The sequence below is a fragment of the Artibeus jamaicensis genome, unplaced genomic scaffold (genome assembly GCF_021234435.1).
Source record: "Artibeus jamaicensis isolate MK-2021 breed Jamaican fruit bat unplaced genomic scaffold, CSHL_Jam_final contig_233, whole genome shotgun sequence".
Lineage (NCBI taxonomy): Eukaryota > Metazoa > Chordata > Mammalia > Chiroptera > Phyllostomidae > Artibeus > Artibeus jamaicensis.
Genome location: NW_026521486.1, coordinates 14985081 through 15004896, shown reverse-complemented (window position 1 = coordinate 15004896; position 19816 = coordinate 14985081). Strand labels below are relative to the sequence as shown.

Here is a 19816-nt window from a genome sequence, read left to right as displayed (position 1 = left end):
GTTCAAGAACCTCCTCTCTATGATAGAGGTGCTGGTGATGATGTGGAAAAAGAGGAACTCTTCTGTACTACTGGTGGACATGCAGTTGGGTGCAGCCTCTCCATGGAGCAGTATGGAGATAGCTCAAAAAATTAAAAATGGATCTGCCTTTTGACCCAGCAATCCCACTCCTGGCAATATATCCAAAGGAATCCAAAACACTCATTTGAAAGAACATAAGAACCCCTATGTTCATTGCAGCGTTATTTACAATCACCAAGATATGGAAGCAGCCCAAGTGTCCATCAGTAGATGAGTGGATAAAACAACTAAGGGGCGTTTACATGATGGAATACTACTTGGCTGTTAAAAAGAAAATTTTACTCTTTGTGACGGTATGGATGGACCTGGAGAACATTATAAGTGAAATACGCCAGTCAGAGAAAGACCAATACCATATGATTTCACTCATGTGTTGAATCTAATGAACAAACTGAACTAACAAGGAAAATGGGAACAGACTCAGAGAGGGAGAGCAGAATGACAGCTGAGGTGGGGGGAGGTTGGGGGGTGGAGGGACTGAGCAAAAAGGAAAAAGGACTCATGGGCATGGGCAGCAGTGTGGTGATTGGGGGGGCAGGGGGAAGAGGATATAAGGGGTCTAAATGGTAATGGAAAAATATAATAAAAAATTTTTAAATAGATAAAGGCTATTTTAGAAGATTTTCAAAAGAAAATCTCAAACAAAAGTTTGTAAAGAAAGTATTACTAGAAAAGGAGGCCAACTTCATAAAAGCATGAAAACAAAGGAGTGATGAGTCAAAATTTTTTACTTAAAAATAATTAATGGAAGAATTTCATTAGGATTATAAAAAACAAATCATTAAACTTTATGGCCAAACTTGTATTGTTCCCCTCTTCTCTAAATCTTTGCTACTTTAGTTTAAGCATGTTAAGAGCACTTAAGTTGTTCTTTAATTAAACCACAAAACCTCAGAGAACAGAAGTAAGGTGAATGGTTTACTCTACATCAAGTGGGAACAGAAAAAGGGGAGAGAGGAGAGAACAGAACTTAAGGTAACTAAATTCTAAAGATAAAATATAAAAGATTCAGTATCAGGAAGAGTTTCTAACTATAACATAAAAGTTAATGATAGTAAAAGAGATACAAAATACCTAAATCATATTGACAGACCACTATTCAGTCATGAAAAAATACTATTTACCATGAAATACTACTAAAAAATGTAAAGTAAAATAAGAAGTATAAAAACTTAAATATAGTTTAATCAAAATTACATAAAATTATGGAAATAATATAAAGGTATTAGGTGTGTAGATGGCATTTAAAAATTTCTGTATATCCTAAACTTGATATAGTGTGATTTTTTAATAATAAAATGTATAATTTATTTGAAAACAACAAAACTGTGCTGTCAGCTTGCTCTAAAAATTCTGTTTTTAAAATTAATGGCTGGTTAGTGTTTTGAATTTATAATTTATATTGGTACAGTTCCAAAAAGGATATGAGACAGCTAATCAAAAAGCTACAACTACAAAAAACATGAAACTCTACAGCAAATCCATTAGAAAGAGGATAGGAAAACAGGTGCCAAGCAAAACCTGGGAAGAGGACAGTTTCTATAGCTTTCAAAATTTGCTAGGAATGCAAACTGCTGACTGACCCTTCTCCGGCTCTAAAGACTTTGAACACTTCCTTTTAATATAAAAGGAAATGAACGGCACACTGGCTATTAACGATAACATATGTATGTTGATAAGAGCTATTGTACAGATGATTCAAAATCCTGTTAGCTAACATCTGTAAAAGCTTCTAGAACAAATCATGGAACCTTCCCAATCCTGTTGTAGGTGAAGATTTCTTAGGTAGGAAATAGAATGCACATAAAAAAGTGCTCACCATCACTGGTTGCCAGGAAAGGTCATTGTGGTACCAACCAGTATGGCTAAAATTAAGGACTGCCAACAATAAATGCTGGAGCATAGGTAGAGCAAGTTGAACATTAAGCTTTTGGTGGGAATATAAAATGGTAGAACCATTTTGGAAACTGGGACTTCCTTAAAATGTTAAATACACATATACCCTCTGATTCAGTAATTATATTCCTAAGAGAAATGAAAGCATATATCCACTAAAAGCTGTATACAGAGATGCTCAAAGCAGCGTTAGTCCTAATAGCTAAAAAAAACCCCCTGCAAATTGCCCAACAACCATCTGTAGGAGAATGGATGTAAATTGCAGGATATGTATACAATGTAATGGAATACGCCTCAAAAATAAAAAGAAATGAATCACTGGTATACACACCATGGATGAATCTCAGAAACTTTAAGTCAGATACACAAAAATGTATTCTGTATGATTCAATTTATATAAAGTTCTAGAATAGACAAAATTAATTTCTGATAATAGAAATTGGATCAATGGTTGCCTTGGCAGGGGATGGGGTGCAGAAATTGACTGGAAAGGAGCACAAGACTCTTTTGGGATGGCAGAAATGCTAAGTATTACCAGTGAGTGGGGTATGCATTTGTTAACAAGGATGAAACTGCACCCTTAAGAGTCGAGAATTTCACTGTATGCAAATTGTCCCTTAATTTAAAAAAAATTAGGACAGCTCAGTAACAGCTAACTTCTGGGTTGCCTAATACTGTTTATTAAAAGAAAACATATCTTTTATAGATACGGTATTTGTGGAAACAAAGTTAGTGTTTTTTTCTTTTTCTTTTTTTAAATCCTCATCTGAAGACATGCTTATTGATTTTAGGGAGAGTGAAAGAGGAGGGAGAAAGAAGCAGAGAAACATACAGGTGAGCGACATCGATTTGATGCCTCTCATACACGCCCAAACCCGCATCCTAGGCATGTGCCTCAACTGGGAACTGAACAAGCAATGTTAGTGTTTTGTAACAAACCTTAAATAATCTGACATGGTATGTTCTTTGTGAAGGTCATAGCAGGCAGTGTTGTGCTTTTTCTCAAAAAGCAATAGTTCTTTTCAAATACTTCTACAAAAACTGAAGTCCAAAGATCAGATTAGTTTTATGTACTGTTAAACAGAAAAATGTAATGTTGGCCTATGCGTAGGGCAGAAGGGTTGGTTGATGGATGACTCCATCAAAATTAGTTCTTTTAACAGTTATACTTTCAGTAAGTGGTCAAGTCAGTGCAGACCAAATATCCCAATGAATCCCAGGTTGAGAGCTTCGTTGTTAGGCCCAGACATGTGCTCAAGGCACTGTTGCCATGACTGCATATTTCAGCCACAAATTCAGAAAAGAAGCCTAAATTATGAAATAATACAGCAAACGTTAAAATATCTAAAATCTAGATTTAGAGAAAATGGAAATAGAGGAAAAAAGCCCTTAATGATCAAAGGCTTCAGACCACTTAACACAAATGGCGTTAATAAACACTCCACTTAATAATTTTAAACTTACCTGATTACTGGAGGCAACGAATCAAGTCTAGTCTCTGGGCTCCAAGCTATGCCATCGACCCTGACTCCATGGTGGATTGTTTGCAGTGTTTTATACTGAAGCCCTTCAATGTCCGCTTCTTCCTCCTAAGAATACACAGCAAATGTTATAGTAAGTTAAGGGAACAAACGATATAATGCTCTATAGCATGATAATAAAGAATTTACCAGGAGGCCATGGACAGTTCAATCCTCACTTAATGTCTTTGAGAGGTTCTTGAAAATTTGTTAACTCTTTGAAAACGGCAACTTTAAGCAAAATAACGGAAATGATTTTATCAGAGGCTAATTGATATAAACCAGAATTGAGTTCCTATGGCATATTTCTGGTCACATAAACATTACCAAACTTTTAAATAAAGACCAAAAAACTTGTAATATTAAACACTGAAATGTGAGCTACACCTACATGTAAGGAAGATTAATAAAAAAAGTAAGATGAGAATTTTCCAATTTGCTTATTCCAGTTCTGGGTTGTGTATGGCTAAAGCCTCTCCAAGCAACACAGGGTGCATGGCAGAAGCCCACCCTGGACAGGACACCCTCCTGTCACAGGGCACACTCAACACACACCGCACTCACTCCGACTGGGACACTGGGGACACGCCAGTTCACCTCTCATGCACAGCTTTGGGATGTGGGAGGAAACTGGAGTATCCCGAAGAAACACACACAGACTTGGGGAGAATGTGCAGACCACACACAGAATCAATTTTTTTTCTCATTAATGCTGTAATAAAATGACATTGAACTAAAAAGACATTACTCAAGGACCTACTGTATATTCTTCTGAGAAGTTCAAGAACAGACTGGATGAGATTTTACTGGTTCATTGAACAAAACCAAAAATGCCCAAAACTGCCTAAGCTTCACAAAATAACTCTTGAAGGCAACTAAACACAAACAGTAAACATGTTATACTTTACCTTACTTAGGAGACATGTTACACCTAATAATAAACACACTTCACAGCAAACCATGAAAATGGAATGCTCTACAAATCAGAATATCCTAAGTAAATGAATTAACATACATGTATTAGCACATAAAGTTTTGATTATGTACCAGATACTTTGAAACCTTATGATGAAAAGTCATTATAACAAGTATCGATGATTTTCACATAGTATTATATATGGCAATACATGTGTAAGATGTTACAAATTGCTCATTATACTATTAGTTTATGAATAGTGAACATGCAAATAACAATGCATTAATTTAGTCTATTGGACATTTGATTCTGGGTAAGATGTTTAACAAAATGAGTTTATTTACCTGTCTCAGTATTACCAAAAAGATGTCAGATTATCCTCATCTTCCCATGAGGGGAAGAAGGATAGAAACCCAAATGACAGAAAAAGTTACTTGTGAGAAATATCAACCACTGGATGGCCCTTTGGGGCTTGAATTCCTATTAACTATGTGCTCCAGAAAATGACAACCGAATTCTACATGGCCACACGTCGGGCAGTAGTCCTACGCACTTGACAAAGGCATATTTTGTTTGGGTGAACTAACTCTACCCAAGTCTCAAAAAGTTCCCATAGATATGGGTCAATCAATGCATGCGCTCCTACACAAACACAAAGCGGAGAATCAAACCTGCAAAGACATTAGATTAAAGTAGATAAAAAGATATATTTAAGGAAACAGAAGAGGTAATCAAAAGTATGAGTTATCATGAGATGATCAAACACAACCAGGTGGATTTTAAAAAGAACTAAGCAAAACTTTTATAATAGGGAAAAAAAATCAATGCTTAGAGTAGCTAGAAGACAGATTTGAAAAAAATTACTTGAATGTTGCAAACAGCTGACAAAAAGATGTTATTAGGAGGGATTCAGTGGAAAGTTCCTCCATATATCTCATTTGGGTTGTGGGAGCAAACAGAGGAAATGGGGGAAGAGGAAATATTTGAAAGGATGTTGATGACAGGCACCTTTATGCATATTTAGGAAGAACAATAAATCCCAGGCAGCTTAAATAAAAAAAAATTGCAGTTAGATACAACATAGTGAGACTTTAAAACACACAGGAACTCTCGTGACATACAAAAGAGGGGATGGCGGGGGTGAGGGGAGGGGAGAAGTAGGGGAAGCGAGAAAAGGGGGCGGGGAATGGAAGAAGACTAAGGGAGAGGGAGAAAGGGAGGAAAGGGAAGGTGGGAAAAGGAGACAGGGGAGAGGGGAGGAGAGAAGGTGGTATCTCAGCAAAATAAGCCAGAAAGAAAAGACAGGTTTCCTATAACAAAATAATAATCACGATAATCACCAACTTCTCAGCAGAAGCAACAAATGCAGGAAGGTGGAATAGTATCTTCAAAACGATGAGAGAAAAAACTTGAAAATCGTAGACACAGCAAAAGTTTTTTTTTTCAAGAATGAAACCATATTAAAGATGTTTTCGGAAAAACAAAACCAAGAATTACCATCAATTATCACTAGTTTCCTTAAGCAGCCTGACAAACCATGGGTCACGGGCCAAACCTGGTCTATGGCCTAATTTTGCATGGCCAATGAGATAAGAATTATTTTTAGTGGGTTGTAAAAAATTAATTTGCAGGAGATACCTTATGTCACTGGCGGAGCCTAAATTATTTACTATCTGGCCCTTTACGAAAGAAGTTTATTAGTCAACACTTTTCCACAGTAAAGGGTGTGCTTTTTTTTTTTTTAAGATGTTATTTACTTATTTTTAGAGAGAGGAAGGAAGGGAGAAAGAGAGGAACAAAAACATGGATGTTTGAGAGAAACATCAACTGGCTGCCTCTGGGGCCCCAACTGGGGACTGGGCCTGCAAACCAGGCATGTGCCCTGACTGGGAATTGAACTGGTGATCTTTCAGTCTGTGCTCAATCCACTGAGCCACACCAGCCAGGCCAGAATGTACTTCTGAGTGAGGAAAAATGACCCCAGAAGGAGGGCCTCAAATGTAAGGAACAGTGAGTAAAAAAAACCCTAAAGGCAAACGGGTGGGTAAATTAAACCAATGTTAGCCACATAAAACATCAAATTTGTGGGTTAAAATGATAGAGAACTAAAATATGACAATAATGTAAGTCTGGAGGGAGTGATAACTGTTCGTGCATCAAAAGTCCTTATTTTCTTCATGATATTCACCTTGACTTTGTTTAATTAAGTATGTGCGTTAAAGTGTCTTTGGTAACCATCAGAAAGAAGAAAAATAGCATGCAAATCTTCCAAACTATCAGGAGAAAAAATAAAAGGAGGGGATAACAAAAAAAGAAGACAAAAGCTCTGCATACTGCGATGTTTTCAATAGTAAAAAACCAAAAGTAACCCAAATATCCAATAGAGGTACAGATAATTGTAGTATATTCATATTATAAAACACCATACAACGGTGAAAAATAAATGAAACTGGACATGGAGGAATCCAGCGTGTATAAGGTCGATAGTAACGAACTGGAGAACATAATACATTATTAATATCATTGCTATAAAGTTAAAAAAAATAAAAATCCATACATTGATTTGCAACAACTACATATAAGGTAATTCTATAACGACAGATGGAACCATCAAACATTCAGACATGGCTACTTCTGGGGAGTGAGAAGGAATGGCAGTAAGGAAAGGATACCCAAGGGGCTTCAACAGAGTTGCTAATGTTCTCTTTCTTCTTCATTTTTTTTAAATCTTGAAAAATTTAAAAATACTTTCATTATTTCAAATAACTGATTTATTTCCTTTTAATTTTTTAAGTTGAATTTATTGTGGCAACACTGGTTAACAAAATTATACAGGTTTCAGGCGCACAGTTCTACCGGGACCTATTTTATTATTATTCTTTATACCTTGCATTGATAACATGTATTTTAAAATACATTTTATAAACTTAAAATATTGTGATAATTAAGATAAACCATGGTTTTGTTATTTAAATCAATACCCTAAATGGGTCTAGAGACTAAAGCAAATTTTTCATGACAAAATTGCCCAAGGAATCTTCTGTATTAAATGATTACAGTTACCTTTTATAAAAGTTTATAGGATTATAAATACCAGGGAAAAATCTAGAGCAGGTGACACTTGTATTTAATGGAATACATGTGTCTATACGAAATGATGTTATCTACAGGCTTGTTCTAAGAATTCCATTTATCTTGAATCTAAAGGCTAAGTTTTATAACATGCATTTTAATCAGATCCTAAGTGGATGTGTTGATTTTTCCAGGACAGCCTTTGTGATCTTAACAAAGTCATTACACAAATATCTTTCTCTACATAATTCAGATACCCCTTGAAAATAAATTTAAATTGCAGGTGCACTTAGAGTTAACAGTAAAAAGTTTTTCCATAAATTAAAAAAGGATAAAAATGTATTTATCGAGGAAAGAAAAACACTGTCAAATTTTATCACATCATAATTTGTGTGTCTAACAGCCAGGTACGCCAAGGCAGCAACCACTAAGTGATCTTTAAAAAAGGTTAGAGGCCTAATCACAGCTGACTTCATAGTTTGGGTTGTATCTGTTTTTCTACAATTGACAAATTAATCTTCTAAAAATGAAGTTTTTTACCATCAAAACACAGAGTATTTTGCTATGGTAATAGTGTTGAGGATTAGGTCCCGAAATTTGTTATCCAAAGTATATATGGAGTTATTGGGTGGTCGTGGGGGTTAAGAGATCCCTGCAACGGTATAGCCTGAGCTTTATGTAGGGCCAGTGAAACCTTTTTTCCTGGCAGCACTGTCTGCCGCTGAGCCAACTAAAAGGCCAGGGTGTGTGTGTGGTATAGGCACAGACAAATGCTATTTTCAGTGCAGGCAGTATTGTATAGGCAGGAAATTAAGATACTTTGGAAAACTTGATATAATACAAATGATTATACAAGGCTCCAGCATATTTGAGGTCGGGGCAAAGCCAGGTTGATGAAAGGGCTATTCTAGGGATTTGAAATGGGCAGGCCTTTCCACCACACCCATTAAGGCCAAATACAGAATTTTAGTTGGAGGAGACTGAGAATATTACCTAGTCCCCTTCTTTCCTTGAATGCTTGAATCTCTAGTACATCTGGAAAGAGAGCGTGCACGTCCCTTCTCTGAACAGTTTCAGTGAGAAGGAACTAGCTACTATTTGGGGGAGCTTATTAAATTTGAGGTAGATCTAATTAGTAGAAGAGTTCTCTTTAATATGACACCAAAATCCTTTTTCATGTAAATTCTACTCATGACTGCAAATTCTGCTCTTTGGAAACAAACTGTAAGTCTAATTCAGCAATGCAAATGCCTGGCCATAGCTAATTCCCCTTCAGGGGCAGACTCAAAGGAGCTTTGGCATCAGTCTTAAAGGACTGTAAGCAACAACTTCATTCAAACAGAATTGACAACACAAAATCCATTTACCATTCTGAGTCTAATCCCCCTTTTATGTGACAGTTTTGAACATTTTACTACCACTCTGAAATGTCTTCAAGTACATTATCTCCTTTGAATCAGAATACACCGCTGAGAACTGAAGTAAACATTAAACGTCACTGTCAATTAATAAAGAATACAAAGCTGTGCCGTCCAATATGGTAGCTACTAGCCACATGGGGCTTTTAAGTACTTGATATATGGCTAGTTCAAGCTGAGACATGTACACTTTATAAAGTGCAAAATTCACACCACATTTCAAAGACAGTATAAAAGGATAAAAAATTTCTCATTAATAATTTTTATATTGGTTATACATAAAGTTTTGGATATGTTAAGTAAAAAAATAACTTCATCTGCTTTTCACTTCTCATAATGTGGTTACTACAACATTTAAATTTATATTTGTGGCTCACATTGTATTTCTATTGGACAGCAATGAATTAGCTGCCTTTGGCAGTTTGATCGTTGCTTGGATTCATGGCGAACACCCAGGTGATTAAAAGCCGGAAGTCACAATATTTTAAGACTTCATATTCATCTTTATTAAATTTTAGCTTGTTCAACTTGACCCATTAATTCAATTTATTATATAATATTTGGAATCTGAGTGGAGTCTGACATATAATATGTGCACAAAGAGTATTTGTTAAATGAAGTCTGCCATCCAAAACATGAGGTATCCTCAGCTTCGTGTTCGGTATAAAATGCATGTGTTTGCCTAAGTCAAGCATCCTCATCCAAGTCACAGCAGAGGCCTTAATTCGTTACTGATGACCCTTCGGCTACACTGGGAAACTTTCATTGCTCCTTCTCCCCTCTAAACACAGGACCTTTACAGAAGTTTTGTTATTGCATTGGTTTATGTTTAAACCTCTCCTTGAGGGTAGGATCCTTGTTTTTTTAACATATGTATCATCAGTTCCTCCACCAGATCTGTACTTCATGAATATTTGACAAATACATGACACCAATCAATCAATCAATACTACTACTATCTGGGTTAAATTTCCATCTTATTCCAAAGACCAATATGAGTCTGAAAAATGCTTTGTTTAAGTTCAAATTCACTACATTGACAGTGTTTTTCTACCAGTCTTGGACCGCGGATTGCCTTTCTGACAGGAATTTGGAAATCTTTCAATTCAATTTGCCTTTACTTACTTTTCTCTCAAGACAAGGAGGCATGAAATTGGGTGTTACAGACCTTGAAGGTTCTAATGTGAAAGATTAAGAACAAGGATTAAACAGTGCTTAATTTGATTTAAAAAAAAAAACTTCAAAGGGAAGCAATAATTTATTCTGAATCCCCAAAGGCAAATGATAGACTACAATCCTGTTCAACTGCCTGACCCATGGCTTCAACCTATCTGAACAGCAGCGCAGGGAGAAAAGCCCAGGGCTCAGCAGTGGGGTCTACAGCTTGTGTTTACATTTACTAGTCATACAAATCCCCGAAGTTCTCTAAAGCGGACTGGAGACTCTCTGAGGGCAGAAAAGTTGTTTAACCATATTTCTAGGACTTGGCACAGAGTATAACTTGTGTTCACTACTTGCCAAATTATAAAAATCCAATTCTTTCCTTAGGTGGTTTGGGGATAAGACCCACATTTCCAATCTCACAGGTCTGAGGCTAAACAGAGACAACGCATATGGTCACGAACTGTAACAGACCAATACAAATGTGTTCGCTGTTTCTTTTTTTCTCATTTTATCAATTTCCCTCTTTTGCATCATTTCTCACTCTGCCATCCATTGCCTCTGCCTTTCCTTCTTTTCTCTTTTTTCTCCCTCAGTCTTTCTAGCTGAATATAACCCTGGAAATAAAGGTAATCTTTTTTCAGTATTTTGAGTACTATTCTATGTATTAATTTTGAAATAAAGTAAAAAATTAGTTTCAACTGTAGGGGCTGATTTATTCTCTCGTAAATTAGTAGTTTGCATTAGAAAAATGGTTTTACCTCAGTCTTTGCCAAGAGTATGTTATATGATTTCTCTTAACCATGTGACTTTTTATGACTCTAACCTGGCAGTCCAGCTGAAGCCAGCCTGAGGGTCACTTTTAGCCTAAAAGCTAGAAATTCCTACACCCACCCTCAAAGAAAATGTAGAATAATGTACGCGTTCTTATATTTTGTTCAGAAACTAACAAACCGAAGCCTTTAATTCATACTTTCCCCTTAGGATAAATATGCATGTAGTATAATTTTTTTTACAACTTTATACATTTATTGCACTGTAAAGTGCTAAATTACATTAATGATGTCAAAACACTGTAAAATACTAAACTGCCTCCTGAGTAAAAAGAGGAAATACTATTTATGATGTGTGTGTGTATATAATAAAGCTATTTTAAACCTTTGAAAGCTAATCACTGCCAAATCACTTCACTGATTAACCTTAATTTGAGAAATACTGTTCCATGAATAGTCTGGTAAACAAAAGATTAAGTAGAGATTCCTGGTAGCTGAACCTTCACTGTTCAAAGTCTCTCTTTCATCTAGAACTAGCTTTCTTGTGAGAAAACATGCACTTTTAAATTTAATCACCACAAAGCACTTTTAAATTTGGTGATCAAATAAGGGGCTGTGCCTGAATGTCACCAGTGACCAAGTCAATGACAGCTGAAACATGTTAGGTATTAAATGTGCCAGTTGCCTTCCAGGAACTTCATGTGTACCAACTCTCTAAAGTCTCAGAAAATCCTATTAATTATATGCTAAACTGACTGTTCAACTAATAAGACCCCATGCATTGCATACTCTAGAGCAGGGGTGTCAAACTCATTCTCACCAAGGGCCACATCAGCCTCGTGGTTGCCTTCAAAGGGCCGAATGTAATTTTTACTCCTTAATATTTAAGGAGTAGTTACATTTATACAGTCCTACAATTATTACTCTAACTTGAAAAGTACATGTTCCAATGACCACGTAATTATCGCCACCATATGCAATTAGGTTTCCAGAATCCCTACTGTCAAAGGGATTAAACCATAGTCTTTAAGTATGACAGATTGCATTTCTAGTCATAAGGCAAAAGGGAAGCCTTATTCTCCTTTTTCACCATTTAATTTTTCCATACATCCCAGACATAAATTGTTGGGGAGGTCTCTCTGTAGCTTTTCACACCATTTTTTAAAAAATTCAAATTCAGCATACTTTCAAAGTTTAACAAAAGTTTACCAAAGTCTGCATAAGCTTTCTTACCAGTGAAATACCTTTACTGTCATTCACTGCAGTTTTGTACACTAACCTGAAAAGTACACGTCCCGATGACCACATAATTATTGCCACCATATGCAATTAGGTTTCCAGAATCCCCACTGTCGAAGGGATTAAATTCCACTACGTGCACATAATCTTCACAATCCACAGTGTAGGCTGCATTTCTTGTGGCATCTTGTTTCATCTTGTATGTCAAAGCTTGAGCAATTGTAAAAAATAGCCTTCTACTGGACAAGGTCACAAAACTGTGAATTATAGCACAGACAGAGAGAAAAATGGTCAAAATGTTCCTCACTTGCAGGAAATGATTAAAATAAAAACACGGTATTGCAAATGCCACAAATGGCTCAAAAAATTAAAGTACTTGATTAAACACTTTGTGAATGATATCTGCAGCATAAATCACCATAATTTTGTTTAGATTATTTAAAAGATATAGTACTTGAAAAGGAAATCACTGTAGTATATTTATTAAAAAATTAATGATACTTAACATACAGAGCACTTTTTACGGGAGCCCTGTTAAGCATTTCACTGATATCATCACATGAAATTTTTGCATAAACCTAAGAGGGAGGTGTTATCCATGGTTCCCATTTTTACTGATGAGGAAATCAAGACTTCCGGATGTTAATTAGCTTGCCAAGGTCATAAGACAAGCCAGTAACGAAAACATTACTATGTGTTGGACACCAGTGCCAGAGAAAAACACAGTTCTTGGCTTTGAAGGGGCTCACAGTCCAGGGATACTTATGGTTCAGTGTGAAAAGTGCTATATATAAGCAGACACAAATATAGAATCTGAAAGAAGTACCAAAATATGATATAAAATAATATTCATAAAATCAGGTACAAAACTTCAACTAACCCTTCGTAACCCTGGTGTGCACTCTGAAAGTAGCATTCCCAGATGAGACTTAGGGATTTTAGAGCTCTCCCTCTCTCTTTTTTAAGTGGACGCAGGAGTTATTCTGAAAACTGTTGGGCTCGGTAACAAATACATCAAATACCCGATGAGGCTTTACTGAGAATCAGAAGACCCCCACCCGCCAATAAACTAGTAACCTTACAAGTGGGCATCCGGGACTGGACATTTATCCTAAGGTGACCAGCAGCTGAGATGCCCTCAGAGGCACAACGGTGTGGGAAGTGCAAAAAAATCGCGGTTGGGACACTCATTCTCCCTAGGGCTCTTTAAGTAGTTCCCAGTCTCACTACATTACCAGGGTCTCACGGTACACTGCGGGCTGGAAGGGTATGGGAAGGAGAGAATAAAAGAAGTTCCTGCTAAGAGACCCAACGCAGGTCCGCGGAAACCCCGCTACCACCTCCACGAGCCCGAGGTTCGGGGCAAGTAGGGTGAAGAGCTGGGCTGTCGGTAGCGAAGCGGCACGGGCCCTTGGGCTCCCAGATACGCACCGGAGGGCACTGGGATTCAGCCAGAGAGGAACAGGGTCTCAGTTGGGAACTGCCACCACTCGCTTGGATACTGCTTCCGGGACAGAGGGCAGGAGCAGTGATTGGCTCTCAGGCCCTCCCGCGAGATTTAAAATGTAACCCGCAAGTATTCAAACAGCAGAGAGATTGCTGCTAGGGAGGACCTTCTTTCTGTTGGTCTTCATCTCCCGGGTCACCCCACCACTCCAATCTCTCGAGACAGGTGACTCTTGACACTTCCTCACCTACCTGGTAAGTGGTGATTCAAGCCACGGGCTTTTTAATGACAGAAAAGTGCCTTGTGACCAATTAAAGTATTTGTGCAATGGTTTTGCCCTGGAGCCGGCTGGGTCTGGGTCTTTTCAGCAGAGTTGACAGTATCCAGTAATGGTTGGAGCTGGGAGGCTGAGGTCCACAGGGGACTGCTTAGGTTCCTTAGGCGAGAAAGCAGGGTTCTAGTCCCAAAATCTACGCAGACACCAGTTCTGCTACTTTCGTCCTCTTTCTGTTACATCCTTCTAAGGGACATTTTGGACCTGCATTGCGACAATGATAGCAGCAATGACTGCCAACTTTTTTTTTTATTGAGCACCTACTAAGTGCCAGGCACAAGATGAATTATTTACTTGTCTCCCCACCGCCTCGATTTTATGGATAAGAGATATTCTTCCAATTTTACAGACGAACAAAGATATGCTTATCAGAGATTTTAAATACAGAAGGACATTTCATAAGTGGGAGAGTCTGGACGCAGATCCTAGTCTGTCTGACCACAAAGTGTAGTTTTTTTGATCATCTCATACTGCCTCCCCAGTGACAGTTTCCTGTCTTACAAATTTTGCTCCAGTGCAGCTTGGAATCCAGTCTTTTAAAACAAGTGATTATTATCGCTGCCGCCTTCTACTGTTTTTGTATAGTGCATCCTGACATAAAGAAGGCTTGCATATTTGTTGTCTCATTGACTCCTCCTAACTGGCTGAGAGGTATTACTCCTGTTTTCTATTTGATGATGCTTCTACCTAGGCATTCCGATGTAAACCTTATTGCCTCCACTCACACAGCCAGATAGCTCCTGACAGAGGGGAGACTAGATTAGGGTTGGCAAATGCATGGCTGTGCCTGTTTTTGTGCAGTCAGTTCCCAAGTTAAGAATGAATTTTACTTGTTTAAATGATTGAAAAAAATCAAAAGAAGAATGGTATTTTGTGGTGTGTGAAAATTAATATGAAATTCAAATGTTAGTTTTTGTTAAGTTTTGATGAAGATCATTTGTTCAAGTACTGTTAATGGCTATTTTTACACTGCAAGGTCAGGCTGAGTAATTGTGACCGAGACTGTATGGCCTGTACTCCTCAAATATTTACTATTTGGCCCTTTCCAAAAAGCATGCTGATGCCTGGATGGGCCTGTTGGCTCTTATATGTGCCAGGCACTGTTATAAAAGCTTAATTTATATTTATGTCACTTACTTCTTACAAAACCCCATGAGATAGTAACCATTATTATTTTAACTTGTTAGTACAAAGAAGCTGAGGCAGGGAGAGGTGATGTAACTTGGCAAAGATCTCACAGCTAGTAAGTGGTAAAGCCAGGAATCACGACAGTCTAAATCCAGATTTGTCTTCATTCATAGCAATCTGAACCAAGTACCTTTAAGTAACACTAGCAATAGTAATTTACCATGAAAGATTTATTTCAGGCAAACTGATCATATCACCAGTGTGTTAGTTCTTCACCTTCTTTTTTATTTCTTATAAGAGATGAAGGTGATATTTTAAAGAGGAATATAATTCTTTAGCTATTTACTAGGATTTGTATTTATGTCAATATTTTAATTTAGTCTTATGCCTGTAAATTTAAGTTGCATCACTGATTGTGTCTATCAGTTGTTATTTTGTAAATGACATATACCCATTTCCTTGGTCACAGAAACCCAAGAGACATATTTAATATCTGGGATTATTGTTTATGCCACATTAAACAAAAAAGAAGATCACCAAAGGAGTAAGTAAGTGGGATGAGTACAGTGAAATACTCAAAATAAGCTAATGGCCTGTATGTTGCAGACTGGGGTACTTAAAGTGGGGGGAAGAACCCCCACAAACTTTTAGCAGGCATGTCTGTAAACTTGGAGAAATGAATTGGCTGCTTTATAGAGGCTTAAGTATGTAAACCATTAGAGCTGTATCTAATTATGTTGGGAGGCTTTTGTTTATCAGAAGAAGGTATGTGATATATGTGATATGGGTATCACTTTCTTCAGATGTAAAATGAGGATAATGATAGACTTTCTTCTTAGGTTTCTTGTGAAGATTGAATGAGGTTATAAATATTCAGCTTTTAAAAAGTATTTGGCACCAAGAAAGCTCCTGCACATTAGCTCTTGTGTTGGTTATCTATTGCTGTGTAATAAATCACCCCAGAACTTAGTGGCATTAAAACAACCTATTTGCTTATGATTCTGTGAACCAGCAGTTTGGGCTGGACTCAGCTATGTAGTTCTGTTGGTCTTGCCAGGGATCACTTGTGGCTACAGTTAGTCTGGCAGGTTGAGTGGGACTAGATAGTCTTAAGACAGCCTCTTTGACGTGTCTGTGAATTGATATTAGTTGTCAGTGGAGCACCTTGGTTCTCCTTCATAAGGCCTCTCCAGCAAACTAGCTTGGACTTCTTTACATGGTAGCCTAAGAGTAGCAAGAGAATAGGAGCTGAAGCTTCAAGGTTTTATGTCAGACAGCCCTCAAGACCACCTTCTGGTTGGATGCTTTACTAGGAGAACTCAGAGGACTTGGCATACACTCATACTCATGGTTATAATTTATAATAGTAAAAAGATACTAAGGAAAATAAGCAGAGATAGAATGTGCATGGTGCAAAGTCCAGGGTAGACCAGGAATGGGCTTCCAGAGTGATCTTAGTAAAGTCACACAGGACAAGTTTAATCCCTCCAGCAATAAGTTGTGACAACATATATAAAATGTCCATCAGGAAAATTCTTTACTGACTCAGTGCCCAGGGTTTTTACTGAGGCTGAACATGTAGGCATTTTTGTCTTTGTTCCAAAATTCCCAACTCAGAAGGAACACATGTGTTCAATATAAACTATATTGTTTGTTCAAACAGTTTAGGCACAGTGAGCCACCCTTACTGGAAACCCTCCTGAAATCTAAGTTCCCAGATGCAGCCAAGGGTCTTTCAAAGGATAGCAACCAGGCCTGCTGAATTAACTGTTTTCTGCACTGGCCTTTTGAGGTGTAGGTTTGGAACTCCCATGATGCCATTCTTACTACATTCTGTTGGTCAAATCAAGGCACAAGTCTGACCTAGACTGGAACAGTGGAAAAGTAGACCTTCTCTTTTGGGACAGTGTAACAATGGGAGGGAACTGGCCTTCCCCCTGCCCTGCCCAGCCAAACCTACCCTAGATATTATCATCTATCTCAACACAAATATGTTTAAATACAGTTTTAATGAACTATATGTCTGTAATGGTAAGTTTATAGAATTGGTGTATCTGTTTTGTATAAGTTTTCAAATTGAAGATTGGATTTTATTATTTCAATAGATTTGGCTTAAAAACACTAAAGGAAAGGAAAATATAATTGGGTAGAAATTTGTTTTGGTCTGTTTTCCTAAATTTAATTAAAAGCAATCTTAATAAATATGAAATGACTTCTCATTCATTACTTAGTTTTCTCTAATCTTGCTTGCTTACACAGGTTAAATATGAATTATCACTAAGACTTTTAAAAAATATATTTTATTTATTTATCTTTAGAGGGGAAGGGAAGAAGAGAGAGAGAGAGAGAGAGAGAGAGAAATATCAGTGTGTGGTTGCCTTTCATGCGTCCCCTGCTGGGAACTGGCCTGCAACCCAGACATGTGCCCTGACTGGGAATCAAACCGCAGTTGTTTGGTTCGCAGGCCCGCGCCCAATCCACTGAGCTACACCAGTCAGGGCAAAATAAGGCTTTTTTAAAAAAATAAAATAACGCTTTCTAACATTGTATTCTGTTCTTCTCTAAGACGATGGCTGTGCTTCATCAGAGGTCTGTTTCGGCCATGATTAGGGAGTTCAGGAGGAACTGGCACACCCTGTGTGACTCAGAGAGAACTACTGTGTGCGGTGCGGACGCCATGCTTTTGGCATTGCAGCTCTGCATGGCAGAGAACAGCAGACAGGTTAGTAGACTACATTTAGGTCAACTTTTTCTTACAAGTGGTTGTGGATGCTCCCTCTTTGAATAAACTTTATTATATTTCTTTGCAGTAGATGCCCTGTTATGATAATGTTAATATACTATCTTCACAAATGCTTCTGTATGTCTGTGTCAATAATTACTATTGGATTTGAGATGATTTGTTTCACAGTTAAGGCCTTCATACGTGTAATTTCGCATAAAACATCCCATTCCACGTTTAATTTGAAGTCTTAAGATAAACATGCAACTATTATGGCTAAAAATTGTTTTTATTTTATAAGACTTACTTCTCTAAAAAGACCTGGAAGACACATAGGTAATGTTTATTTAAATATAATTGAAGTATTTTATGAATAACTTAAGACACTAGTATAAATTAATTGTTCCTAAGCCAGGCTATGAAGCAGAATCATTTGGGAGGGCTTTTTAAAAGTATTGGCTACTGTGTGCCCCAATCTTGGCAATTCTGATTGTCTTAATCTGCACTGAGACCCTGGAAATTGTCTTTTTTCAATTTCCCCAAAGTGATTTTTACCTAGTTGGCTTGGGCTAAACTACTGTTTAAAATGAGCTCTACCTAGAGGGCTAGAGGTGTTCACAGGAGAGACGGGTGAACGGAGGTTGGTGTCATCAGGAATTTTAGACAGTACTCTGAAAGGAATGGCAGCCTTTTCATGGCAAGGGTTTAAAGAAGGGTTGAAGGAAGAGGAAAGTTCAGAGGAAGCATATGGGGTGGGGGTGGGGGGATCAAAATAACGATGGCTTGGAGATGGTAGGGAGACTGTCTTGACCAGAGAAGATTTTTGAAGGGTTGGGTTGGTTTTCATGGGTCTCTTGGGCTAGACAGAAATGACACTCTGATGAATTATTTTAATCCTCTATGTCCGTGGTTCCCAGAATTTTAGATTTTATCTGCCAGTAAAATTTCTGAAAGAATTAGACATTGACAGATTTGAACATTTCTCATGTTGGCAGATGAGGCTATTGAGAAAAACTAATTACTAGAACCATCATTTTGAAAAAGGAAGACCATTTTGACACCTAAAAATTAGGAATTGTCTGATCTTAAAATAAGAGGTAGTCTTTCCTATGCATGGGTAGTTGGCAGTTTTGCATATTTAGAACAGTGTACATTAAGATAAGTTTTGAACATAGAAAATTTGGAGAAACTTGTATCTTATGTAGTCATTCTTTGGACAAATACTGAGTTTTTACTATGTGCCAGATGACATTATTCTAAGCATTAGGAATTTGGTACTGAAGGAAATCCCTGCTCTCATGGAATTAATCTTCTAGTCAAGAGTGATAGATAATACTGTAATAAATAAGGTATTTAATGCTTTAAGTTATAATGAGTGCTGCACAGAAGAACAAAACAGAGATCCAAGTAAAGAGTATATGGAGTTTTCGATGGAGGAGTTCTTGCAGTTTGAAATAGGGTGGTCAATGAAGGCCTCATCTAGAAGTTACCATTTGAGCAAAGATTTCAGTGAGTGGAAGGAGGAGCTAGCCATGGGGACTTCGGTGGGAAAGGGCTACCAGGCAAAGGGAACAGCAGGGGCAAGAGCCTTGAGGTGCAAGAGGTCAGATGTCTTGCACGATCCAGGAACAGCAAGCAGGCCCATCCCAGCTGCTATATCAATGTTAATTTCTTCCCTCTCTTCCTGTCTTCCCCAGGTTTCTTTCTTCCTTCCTTTTTCCGCCATCATCCTCTTTATTTCCAAGGACATTTTTTGTTCTTTCTCTTACTTCAAGGATATAATATATTTCTCTTTTGAGATTATTAATAATATTTTGTTGGAGCTTTTTTTGGTATAATATGTTTCCTCTAAATTCCCATTTTGATAGTTTTATTTGAGAAAGATTTCCTTTTCTCCTATTAGAGACTTTCTTCACGATGATCCTTGGCTGTCCCCTCGTGTTTAAGTGAAGCACTAAAGGCTTATTGGAAGTGTTGGGTACAGGGTTAGGGCTTGTCACCCTGATCTGACTGGGCAGTTGGGTTGGGGGGCTTTGATGTCAGTATCTTTAGGACACCCCTTCTGGAACAGTTTCCTCAGAAAAGAGTCTTTTTCCTCCTGCACAAATG

At 37.6% G+C, this 19816-nt stretch overlaps 2 protein-coding genes across 5 annotated transcripts in view; one reads left to right on the top strand and one right to left on the bottom strand.

The window, feature by feature from the left end:
- NUP37 (nucleoporin 37) overlaps window positions 1-13581 on the bottom strand; it is a 41683-nt gene extending 28102 nt beyond the window's left edge. Inside the window, exons 1-3 of one of the 3 annotated variants that reach the window (XM_037160663.2) lie at window positions 13508-13581; window positions 12117-12333; window positions 3442-3566 (exon numbers count right to left, since the gene is read on the bottom strand). In XM_037160663.2, coding sequence (XP_037016558.2) covers window positions 3442-3566; window positions 12117-12272 — 281 coding nt within the window. In that variant the 5' untranslated portion in view covers window positions 12273-12333; window positions 13508-13581. Of the gene's footprint in view, window positions 1-3441; window positions 3567-12116; window positions 12334-13158; window positions 13255-13311; window positions 13478-13507 lie in introns of those variants that run through there. The other 2 variants (XM_037160664.2, XM_037160665.2) reach the window with 2 other exon arrangements.
- A 72-nt stretch (window positions 13582-13653) lies between these two features.
- Window positions 13654-19816, top strand: part of PARPBP (PARP1 binding protein) — a 55306-nt gene continuing 49143 nt past the window's right edge. Inside the window, exons 1-3 of one of the 2 annotated variants that reach the window (XM_037160790.2) lie at window positions 13654-13777; window positions 15455-15529; window positions 17552-17707. In XM_037160790.2, coding sequence (XP_037016685.2) covers window positions 17555-17707 — 153 coding nt within the window. In that variant the 5' untranslated portion in view covers window positions 13654-13777; window positions 15455-15529; window positions 17552-17554. Of the gene's footprint in view, window positions 13778-15454; window positions 15534-17551; window positions 17708-19816 lie in introns of both variants that reach the window. The other variant, XM_037160791.2, reaches the window with a different exon arrangement.